This window comes from Onychomys torridus, chromosome 22 (genome assembly GCF_903995425.1).
Source record: "Onychomys torridus chromosome 22, mOncTor1.1, whole genome shotgun sequence".
NCBI classification, from domain to species: Eukaryota; Metazoa; Chordata; class Mammalia; order Rodentia; family Cricetidae; genus Onychomys; species Onychomys torridus.
The window spans coordinates 5,051,543-5,063,057 of record NC_050464.1 but is presented as its reverse complement, the minus strand read 5'-3'; the positions used below and the strand labels follow the sequence as shown (position 1 = coordinate 5,063,057).

General features: G+C 45.0%; 1 protein-coding gene across 2 annotated transcripts; it reads right to left on the bottom strand.

The window, feature by feature from the left end:
• Positions 1 to 7,251: 7,251 nt before the first annotated feature.
• On the bottom strand, positions 7,252 to 10,100 carry Gpr12 (G protein-coupled receptor 12). Of its 2 annotated transcripts, none has more exons than XM_036172084.1 (2): positions 9,605 to 10,100; positions 7,252 to 8,974 (listed from the first exon to the last, which is right to left on the bottom strand). In XM_036172084.1, the coding sequence occupies exons 1-2, from the start codon at positions 9,872 to 9,874 to the stop codon at positions 7,955 to 7,957; spliced, it is 1,290 nt and encodes a 429-aa protein (XP_036027977.1). In that variant the 5' UTR covers positions 9,875 to 10,100; the 3' UTR covers positions 7,252 to 7,954. The 2 variants fall into 2 exon arrangements, with proteins under 2 accessions (XP_036027977.1, XP_036027979.1); XM_036172086.1 differs by having other exon boundaries at positions 7,252 to 8,570; positions 9,605 to 9,661.
• Positions 10,101 to 11,515: the final 1,415 nt, after the last annotated feature.

Below are 11,515 nucleotides of genomic sequence, written 5' to 3'. Positions count from 1 at the left end.
GGCCTTTCCTAGTATGCACTACTTATACCTAAGTATTAACAGTAATGTATAATACAAAAGACTGCATGGCTTTGGGCAAGTTGCTTCACCCCTCTACGCATCCATTTCCTTATCTGTGGTGAGAGAGCATATCAGTACATCCCTCATAGCATTGCTGAAATGATTACCTGAGATCTGGGCACTTCACTCACAGATGAATGGAATCAGTGTTAGTAACTGACAAGCCTGGGAAAGCAGCAGGAGAACAATGCCAATGCAGCAATGATAAGACCAACCATGGAATGTGGCGTACAGGCAGATATGTGTCTGTTCAGGTGTTCCTGGACCTAGAATGACCTATGCCTGATAGAAAATAAGGAAAATGCATTTACCTACCTGACCTATAACCTGTCTGCACCGTGCATCTTAAACATTTATCACACCTTGTCTCACCTACTATTGAGATGGGTTCTTGGAGCATGCTCAGTTTAGCAAATCAGAACTTGCAGGTTCAGAGAGGAAAAGGCCAGTTGAGCAGAAGAAACACCAGTGTGTTTGGTCCTGGGCTCCCATCCCACCTCATCTCAGAGAGAGGGGATGCACGTCTTATCTGCACACATTAGGAGGGCGGGCAGAGTCACACCACACCGCCTGTGGTTGGGGCCAGAACCTCACAAAAAGAGAGCAGCTCCAATAAGAGCCATTTTGAGTACTTGGAACATGGCCTCTGGCATCAAGCATTTCCAAAGGACACTGCCTGAAACAGTGTCAGGATCTGAAGGCGGAAGAGACCTCCTAAAAACACCAGGCTTCAAAGCTGAGTGGCAGCAGGTACAACCCAGAAAACTTCCCCAGGGTCAGCTCACTGCTTCTGGATACTACTGCTCTTTCTGGACTCTAAGTCACAGGGCCATGAGGCTGGTGTGAAGGTGGGTGAGGCAGCACAGACCCAGCCTCTCCAGGATTCAGTGTAAAACACCAGAGGTGGTCTTCTGACACAGGCTTACCAAGGTGTGCCCCCAAATCACTACCAAGCTAGACTGAAGGCAAAGTGTGTGTGTGTGTGGGGGGGGGGGTGTCGTGTGTACACCATTACAGGACTAGAGAAGCCAGATGTGGATGGACAGAGGATAGCTGGATAGATGATGCCCAACTAGAATATTCAGCTAATCACAGACTGCTCATGAGCAGGGACAGAAGCAGACTACTCTCTGCAATGTCCACGGCTCTCATTGCCAAGTTGCTTTCTATCTGAGGGACATCAGGTAGAGAGAGACTGTGGCACAGAGCTCATGGCAGCTGGAGTTCAGCTGAGCCTGACAAATAGCAATGCCTTGAAAACAGTAGCCAGTGTGAGGCAGAAATCTACACGCTGATTTGACAGTTGTCTCTATAGGCTGCTTGGCACTGAGGTGGCATAATGACTCCAGAGGGTCCCGATGATGCAGACATCAACGTCACCAACAACCTTATACGATGCTGGAATTGAGCAAACTAGTGCCCATCAGAAACACCCAGAGTGTTAACCCTGGATCGTGGAGCCCCACACCCTGAGTTCTCAGCAGTCAATCCAAGAGCAGGCTGGAGAATCTACTGGAGTCTGTTCCCATGAGGTGCTGTTGGTGGTGATGGTGATGGACCACTCTCTAAAACCCACTATTCTGCAGAACAGAGAGTAATCAGCAGTTCTCTCTACCCAGTAAGTATTCTGTTAGTGAATGATGGTCTCCATTTTGATGACTTGGTGTCAGGAAATGTTCAGATAAAGAAAAAAAATGGCAAGGAACAATGAATCAGTGAAAATAACCAGGTATACATAAAACAAAATCCGAAATAAATGATTTAGGTAATTGGGGTGGTTTTACTTGAAGGTGAAAGCAATAATAGCCAAAAATTTTTTTCAAAGATTTATTTTTATTTTTGTGTATGTGTGAGGTCTGTGTATGGATATGTGAATGTGAGTGCAGAGCCTACAGAGACCAGAAGAGGGCACCCAAACCCTGGAGCTGGAGTTACAGGTGGTTGTGAGCCAACTGACAGACTCTGGGAATGAACTCCAGCCCTTTGGAAGAGCAGTATATGACCTTAACCACTGAGCCATCTCCCCAGCCAACCTCAATACATCTTTTTCTAACACAAAAATGTGATCATAACTCCTGGGATGCAGAGGTGTCTCTGTACCTCCAGATACTAGGTCCAAATGAAACAGAATTCTAACGCAATGAGAAAACCTGGGCTTGAGAGTATTAAAATATTGCTACTCATTATTATAGGAGAGTTCACAGCTTCTGTTAAAAAAAAAATACCTTGACTGAGATGATTCATGTTTGATTTAGAAAAGTCGACTTTATTGGTTTCCTTCCAAGTACTAGATGATATGAAATTCAAGAATAAATTTATTGTGGTTCAAACGGCCCTAGAAGGAGGACACAGGTGGGTCAGAAGCAACTCTCTCAGAGTTTACCCCAATGACCTCATGACATCTACAGAAGAATGGCCACAGCCCTTCCCTGTGGGAAAAGTTTACATTTTCAGCCACTCAAGTAAGACTCCCTTAGATTCAAAACATGTTTGGTTGAGAAATGCAACTCCAAGCCTTACTGAAATTTCTGTAATCTTTTTGTTCTTTGGTCTAGTGTTTAAAATATTCTACTTAAATTGATCTGTCCAAAGAGCCAAATGCCAAGATAATCTGTGCCCAAATAAGTATTTTTATTTCTCCTCTAAACTTATTTTCAAGTGAAAAGTCTTTCATTGGTTCCCAACTCTAGAATCTGATTGAGAGAGAAGGAGGAGAAGAGGAGGAGGAGGAGGAAAAGATTCTTGCTATATAGCCCAGGCTAGCTTTAGACTCCATACCCTCCTGCCTCAGGGTCCCAGGCCTGTGCTTTCATACTGGACTTGGAATCTAGAAAAAAAAAATGTTCAGATTCCAGCCTAGGCTACATAGTAAGATGCTGTGTCAGAAACAAAAACAAACCTAAATCACTTTTTAAAATATTTTCTGCAAAGGAGATATTTCAGTTGTGTGCTGGCATTCACCTCAACTACTTACTCTAACCTATTTCTGTCTGAGAAAATAAAATGTAAAATTCTCATCTCTTTGGACAGGAAGAAAGCACAGGAGATGAAATGTTTTGGGTTAAGGTTAATAGAATTTTTAATGCTGCAAAAGAAAAGGTTACAGACAAATGTCAAATGGAAGTGAGATCGTTCCACATGCCTTTGATGTTCCTATCAAGAAAGATTACTTTGTGGTGAATTTAGTTGGAGTGCTGAGCCCAGAGAGCAAAGGTTTTCATCTTAATTCCCCCAAGATGAATCCATGCACACACACACACACACACACACACACACAAACCACTCACATCATAAGAGAACTGCCCTTGAAAAATGGAAGGGAGAGGCATCTGCAGGTGGGAACACTACATGGAGTTTCTAGAAATTACTGCCTTCAGACCATGCCAATTAGATCTTAAACAGCAAGACACTGACATGGAACTCATACAGTTCCAGTTTTCATAGCTACGTATTGGGAAACTCCAGAAAAGGCTTAAAGTTCATGTCCTTTGGACACACTCTTAATTCACTAACACTCATGAGAATAAACACTTTAAAACATGTATTTGTTGATTGATATTTCTGTGTAATATTTATATCTTCCAAATGCTGAAAATTTGACCTTTTCTTTGTGAGGCTTCAAAGCATCACTCATAGACGCTCAGTACCAGAATCCCTCCGGAGTTAGTAAAACACTCAGCCATGTGCAGGATACAGGGGCCAGAATCTGAATTTTTAACAAAATTCTTGGGGGATTCATATGCTATGCCTCTTAAATACAGAACATTCTAGATGCCTTAATGAAAGTGACCATAATCTTTTCCATCATTGTTTTCTAGAAGGCAGATATGTCTCCTAATTTAATCACAATATATGAAACTATTATAAAATCCTTAGTTAAATGATTCTTTTTAATAACTTATTTATTTTATGTGTATTGCTGTTTTGCCTGCATGTATGTCTGTGTGAGGTGTCAAATTCCCTGGAACTGGAGTTATAGACAGTTTTCAACTGTCCTTTGAGTGCTGGGAATAGAACCCGGGTCCGCTGGAAGAACCAGTGCTCCTAACCACTGAGCCATCTCTCCAGCCCCAAGTTGAATGATTCTTAAAAATTCAAGCGAGATCTAAAGGTCCTAAGTGGACACCAAAACCATCCCAAGAAGCATTACCACTTTCAGATGGGACAAGAAAGCAATGTGTTCCAGTATTACGGTGGAAGAATCTGCAAGGTGGGAATGACTATAAACCCGGCTCGAAATCACACCGGAGTGGTCACTGATGTGGCGCACATTTCCGGCGTGAAATGGCGCCCTATTCATCTTTGCGTGACACTTACTGAGACCGTGAATTAAAGTCAACCAAAACTTTAGTAGCTGATGAGAGGTGTTTTTTGTTTTTTGTTTTGTTTTTTTGTTTTTGTTTTTGTTTTGTTCTGTTCTGTTTTGTTTTGTTTTGTTTTGTTTTGTTTTGTTTTGTTTTGAGTTTAAGGAATCTCTGTTGTCCCTCTTTGGGTATGATTCCCTGTCTTCATCGTGTTTCCATCCTGTTCCAAATCCTGGGGAAAATCTATGGCTGTTTCTGCTCCACAACTTGACTCTTCTATTTAGGTCTTTAAATGAGGAAGGCCCTGGCCGCATCTCAGCTCCCAGAAAGGGAGACGGCCCCTCCACCACTAGCAAACTTGACTGAAGATGGGTGTGTAGCTCAAGGACCGAGCACTTGCCTAGCAGGGACAGAGAGATGGGGTTAAACCTCCGTCAAGGGAAAGAAAAAGAGAGAGCACCAAGTGGACTTGACTGAAATAAAGAACATCCAAAACTAAAACGAGACTCAAATAGCCACTGCCTGGGTAACTAGTCTGGACTAAGGAGTCTGCTAAAATAATTAAACTAACAGATACAACTGTTTCTACTGACATTCCTTGGTAAGTAGTAATTGTAATCGTATGGAATAAAAGGTTCCCTGCTGTCCTAAAGTGGCCCAAAATATGACATATACACACACACACACACACACACACACACACACACACACACTCATAGCCTTGTACACATAGACATATACTAAGATAGGTGTCCATTTCTTAGTGGTTATCCTTATTCAAAACAGAGAAACCTTGAAGAAAATAACTTAAATGTTCAAAACTCTTAAAATTTAAACAGTAAGGACTGAAAAAAAAAAACCTCTCCAGTAAAATTAGGTGTTTTTTTTTAAAACAAAAAACAAAACAACAACAACAAAAAAACATGGATCAAAAACAACCACTGGGCCAGCGAGATGGCTCAGCAGGTCAAAGGCGCTTGTCACCAAGCCTAAGGACCCAGAACCCACATGTAGAACGAGAAAACTGAGAACTGACTCTCACAGATTGTTCTCTGAACTCCATACGTGTGCCATGGTACACGTACACACACACACACACACACACACACACACACACACACACATGTACATACACTCATACACAAACAAATGAACATAAAAACTTTTAAGAAACCACTGAATAAATATTTATAAGACCATTTCACACAGCTCACCATGTACACAAACATTGGTTATTGGTCCACATGTTAATTTTAAATTGGAAACTTTCTTTTAATCATAGATTCCGTGACAGTGATATGTTAAAAGGCAGCTTTCTTTGGAGTGAGGGATCAAAGCCGGCATTACGCAGGGAAGGAACTCACTCTCGGCTGTGGAAAGCACTTCACTACACTGGAGCTTCCGTCTGTTTCCTCCACTCTCTCTGCAGCTGCGGTTTTCACAGCTACAGCTTTTTAAAAGTTGGTAAAACACCAAGTATGGAGCTGAGAACACATGTGGTCCAGTCGAAGCTTACTGTTCTCCTGTAATTCCTACCAGAGATATGCAAATGAGAACTTTCATTTCCATAAAACATCATCTGTTGCTTTAAGAACTCATTATGAATATTTCCCTGCCCATGTCTAAACTAACTTACTAGGGCTGGAGAGGTAGATCAGTGGTTAAGAGCACTGGTTGTTCTTCCAGAGGACCCTGGTTCTATTCCCACCATCCACATGTGGCTCACAACCATTTGTAACTCCAGCTCCAGGCCAGTTGGGTATGTCAGGGCACCTGCACTCACATGCATGCACACACACACACACACACACACACACACACACACACACACACATGTACATATATGTAAGTAAAATAAATAAAATATTTTAATAAATAAACAGACTCAACCTATTCATTCTACCAAGCCCATCCAATATTCAAAAGAAATGCTTTAAAGTTGTCAGCTGGGTTGGGGGTGTTATACAGTGTTGAAAATCCTTTCCTACTTCTTAAATATTTCACCCCCTCACGTGCTTCCACAAATAACCTCAAAGAGGAGATGTAGATTCAAGTAGAGGATTTATTCTCACTCGTGGTGCTACGTGAGAAGCAGCTTTGGAGGAATGGCTTTGGCATGCGCGCTTTGGAGACTGGTCCTAAAACCACCATGGGCATACTGATTGGGACGAATCTTTGAGAGGGACCTATTACAAATGATCCCCACAAGGATACTGGCCTAGATGCACCAGCTAGGAATTTTTCTGCTTCCCATAGAGACACAGCAATGAGCCCATTACAAACAGAAGGATGCTGTCTGTACATCTGTCTGCTCTCACAGAAAATAACATTCAGGCACAAAGACCTTGCTGAGTGTTTCAACTCACTTCTTGTACTCATTTCCCAGCTAAACCTTTGCTCTCTGAAGGCAGGTAACAGAGTCCTTGTAGGGTATCTTTTGGTGAAAATAAATTAAACTTTTCACCAACAAACACATGGCTGCTCTTCCTGTGAGCTGTGAGCCCACAGGACACATACGGCACACACCAGTCTGGACATTTCACAGACCTGGTCATTAAGATAGGAGACTACTTGCTTCAGATGCATTTTGCACTACCAACAATATGAACCAGAAAAAAATGTTTATAACACTTAATTCTATTCATCTTAAGCAAGAAAAACAATTAATAGATTCATAGATGAGATGTAAGAAGTGATGTTTGTAGATTTCTTAATAGTGCCATACTCATTTATTTTTCAGAATATATTAAAATAAATATAATCTACTTTCAATAGATACTATTAATATTTTCTCTTTTGTTTTCTGAAGACCACCAGACCAAAGCTTTAAAAATCACAATGTAATTCAAAACGTTTTTTTTTCATGACTCATTTTGGAAAGACTACATTAAAACTGTATTGAAAAATGACTTTTAATTCTGGGTTTAATGTGGCAATATTGCAATTAGTGGTCTATCTATCACAGGTAACCATGCATACCAAACTGTGACATGGAGAAACTGCAAAGTAATTCTCACGAGCAGTGACTGCTGATAGCAGAGAAAGAACAAAGGAGTTTGTGATTTTGTTATCGGTAACTTGTTACTGAGTTCGTGTTACTGAAAACAAGTCTTTCCAAACATAATTATGTAAACTATTTTGGTCATATGGAAAAACTCATATCCTGTTAGATACATACAGAATGGAAGATCTACCTTGATTTTTTTTAAATCCAGAAAAATTCCTTCTCCAGTTTCCTTAAAAACTGATTTATTTTCAAGTCTAGGTTAAAAATCCTGGGACTTGTGCAGAATTTCATGGCCACATGGGGTCCCACTACACCTTCTAAACAAACAAACAAAAACCTCTTAAGTAAAATATTTTTAAAAATAATAATAAACCTAACTTCCAAAGCCAACAACATAATGCTGAGCAGAGAAGTCCTTTTTGCTTTAACACTGGTGACGTGATTTTTCCACTGTCCTCGCTTATCTGATGTCATTCTTCTGCTTGGGATAACCCAGTGCAAAGAATTCCAGGGGAGGACAGCACTGGCCACCCTGGGCAGTGGGGGTGCTTAGTAGAGGCAGTGTCCTGCAGGAGGAAGGCTGCTACACGTCGCTGGGAGACCGCGCTCTCTGGGACAGCGTGGAAGGGACACACCCACAGCAAATGAGGCAGAGGGCTTTCTGGATCTCTTGGTTTCTAAAAGCATATATGACAGGGTTGATGATGGAATTGTAGGTGGCGGGCAGAAGGGTGGCGTAGGTATAGATGGAGGGGTAGGTGTAATCGGCGATCAAGGAATAGAGCGTGAAAGGCATCCAACACGCAGCGAAGGTCCCCAGGATGAGAGCCAGGGTTGAGACCCCTTTCCGGGTAGTCACATAGTGCGATGTGGCCAAGAAGTGGTGCTGCAGGGCTATCTGATGGGCATGCCTCATCACAATCTTACAGATCTGGATGTAGAGCTGAAGCATCAGTGCAAACATGAAGAGGAAGGAGATGGAGAGGATCGCAGCATTGTTCTTCGTGAGAGGTCTGACCACGCTGCAGGTGGATTCATCCCTCAGGCAGTTCCAGCCCATGACAGGCAGCAGCCCCAGGCAGATGGAGGTCCCCCAGAGCATAACCAGCATGACATAGGTAAATGTGACGGTCCTCTCAGAGTGGTACGTCAGGGCATAATACAGGGAGAGGTAGCGGTCCACAGTGATAGCCAGCAAACTGCAGACAGAGGCAGAGAAAGAGGCGACAATGAGTCCGATTGTGACCAGCTTGGTGGCCTCTGACTGAAGCAGGTAAGCAAACACAAAATTGATGATGAGTCCCAGGCCAGCCAGCAAGTCTGCAAGAGCCAGGCTGCCTATCAGCAAGAACATGGGTGCTCGCAGGCTGGGGCTGTGGAAGATGATAAGGACGACAACGGCATTTTCACAGCAGATGAGGGTTCCTGAGCTGCACAAAACAATGTCCCAGGGGTTGACAACAAGCTCAGGTTCTGACTCCACAACAGGGCCCTGGGAGGGGACAGCGGCTGAGATGTTCTCCGGAGCACTGGCATCTATACAATCCCGAGGCAGCCCGCTTAAATTGACCTTCAGGTCTTCGTTCATTTTAACCCCTGTCCTCTTCAACGGAAAGACAGGCTTTTTAATGTTTGGGTACGGTAGGGTACCAAGATCATGCAAAACACACAGAGACAGACAGACAGCCCTGGGCTCAGATACCAGTGTCAAAAATGCCACGAGCTTCAGGAATTAGAAACAAAAGCTGAAGTCTGCATGGATTAAACCCCACAACTGAAATGCCGTTTGTCACCGAGGGAAGCACAGGACAGGACTCCCGAGGCGCCACAAGCGCACTCGCCAAAGCGCTGGGAACCGACATTGGCTAATTGCATCTCGCATGCCAAAAAGCAACAACTGTTTGACATCTGGGCAGCTGAGAGCACCGCCCAGCAGCTACAAGTCTGCAGGAGGGTGGAATATTTTAAAGACCACGAATTCCCACCCTTCCCAAACATCCCCCACGCGCGTGCACACCCCCAAACACACCTCCGGACCCAAACAAAGAGGTGGGGTGTCCCAGCCTCTCCCCCGTGTGCACGGACCAGAGAGCAAGGGTCACAAAAGGTAGGTGTGTACCACCGAAGTGCCCAGACAGACAGACAGACAGACAGAAGGATGTGCATGCATTTGGCCGCTCCCTTAGCGGCGGGGGCGCGCAGCCTGCGAGGCAGGAGGGTCATTGGGGGTCACCTTGGCACTCCCAGGCCGATGGGGGCTCCTCCGGTGCTGCTGAAGAACGCGGGCCACCCGCGTGGCACGTCCGCGGTGGCGCCCGCGGCAGGTGAGCGGCGGCGCTCGCGCCCGGCTCTCCGCCCTGCGCGCTCCCCGCCCGGCACGCGCCCGCGGGAACCCCATGAGGCCGCGCGCGCCCCCACAGGTCGCAGCTACGCGCGGGGAGGGAGCCCGACACCGTGGACGCCCGCCTGCCGCAGTCGCGCGGAGACCCGCTCTGCATTCCATCCTGGAGGATAGCCCGGTCTCCTACTTGGTTCCTGTGACTTCCCTGAGGAGTCTTAGCCCCCAGGGGCTCGACTTCGTCATGCTTTGCCCTAAACTGCCTGCCGAGTTCAGGACCAAAAGAATTGCACACGGCGACAGGGTTTTCGGAACGTGCAGGAGGGATGCAGGGTGAGCAAACTGGGGCGGAGGAGCCTTACAGTAGCAAGCTGCAGCTGGCCACTCTGCAAACTCGCTATTATTGTTCCCTTGGGGACGTTCGCTACTTGGATAGCTGTTATCTTCACCCAGTTTGCTCATTAAGGACTCCTGGAGCCGTTTGCGAGTGGAAATCATTTAGGGCGTTCTTGCAAAAGCTTCCTGCAGGCACTGGCCCAAACCCAATTCATTTAAGCACCAAAGTAACACTGTTAATTTATTATTTCCTGTACCACATCCATGGAGTCTAGGACTAAGATCCTGAAAAGTGTCTGCCTTAAAAGGTTGAGCCTGTGTCTCTCATCCCGGAACCGGATCAGATCTTAAATTTAAACATGATCTCCAGCTTAAAGGTGGAAGAAGAAAAGTCGAATTTACGTGTGACCTAAATGTTGTGCAGGGCAAAGGATCCTGAGAACCCTTTGGGCATCATCTGGTGCCTCTGCCTCCCCTGATTCTCACTGCAACTCCTGCTCCAGCCCAGCTAGCTCCTAGCCTTAGCCCTCTTTTTCTTTAAACTCCTTTTTTAACCTCCATCAGCCGCTGGCCCTACCAGGTTGCTCCAGCTCTCCTGCCAACAAGACCCTCCACTTCACCTCCCTGGTTTCAGCCCTCTTCATCTCTCACCCGCACTGCTGGTACCTACCCCCTTCCCTCTTTCTCACGAAAGCAACACAGTGCCAAGGGGCGGCACTGCCTTGATTCAGCAGATCTGTTCCGGCCAGTCTGAGACCTCACACTGCTTCTAAACTCTCTCCCTGCACAGATTCTGCTTTGGGCCACAATGGAGCTGTTTTGTGTTGTGCTGTGTCTTGGCGTGTCCTCCAGAAGGCTCCAGGACTCTTTCTGGGTCCTATATTCTCACAAGAACACTTTTTGAAATTTAAAGAGCAGCGGTTCTGGGGAGGGGTCCCAGCATCAGTCCCAAATGCTGCTGCCACTGGCATCATACCTTGAGAAGTGAGGTTCTATGGAGTTTAAATAGTCATTTGTATGATCAAGACACATCAGGTGCCTGTTACACCCGTGTTAAAGCCTGCGTGGACAAATCAGTAAGACATGATCATTGCTCTCAAGGGCACACCATAGTCCCATGGTGAGATAAAAACAACAAACACTGTCCCAGGTAGCAAGTGCTGCAGTAAAGGGATATTCACATCCCCTTTAATCTCTGTGTGATGAGCAGAAGCATTTTTAAAACAGAGCAATGTAGGGCTGGAGAGATGGCTCAGTGGTTAAGTGTACTGGCTGCTCTTCCAGAGGTCCAAGATTCAGTTCCGGGATGTATAAGGTGGCGTTTAACCATCTGAAACTCCAGTTCCAGGAGATATGACTCCCTCTTCTGGCCTCCCCAAGCACTGCATACACAAGGTACACATTCTACATGTAGACAAACACTTATACACATAAAATAATCGCTTTCTTTTAAAAAACAAACAATGTTCT

What these genes read in the sequence shown, in the direction of transcription:
- Gpr12 (XM_036172084.1), bottom strand. Translation starts at nt 9,874, where the DNA reads ATGGAATGCAGAGCGGGTCTCCGCGCGACTGCGGCAGGCGGGCGTCCA. An exon ending in ATCGGCCTGGGAGTGCCAAG is followed by an intron (nt 8,975 to 9,604) that starts GTGACCCCCAAT and finishes TTTCCGTTGAAG; the next exon opens with AGGACAGGGGTTAAAATGAA.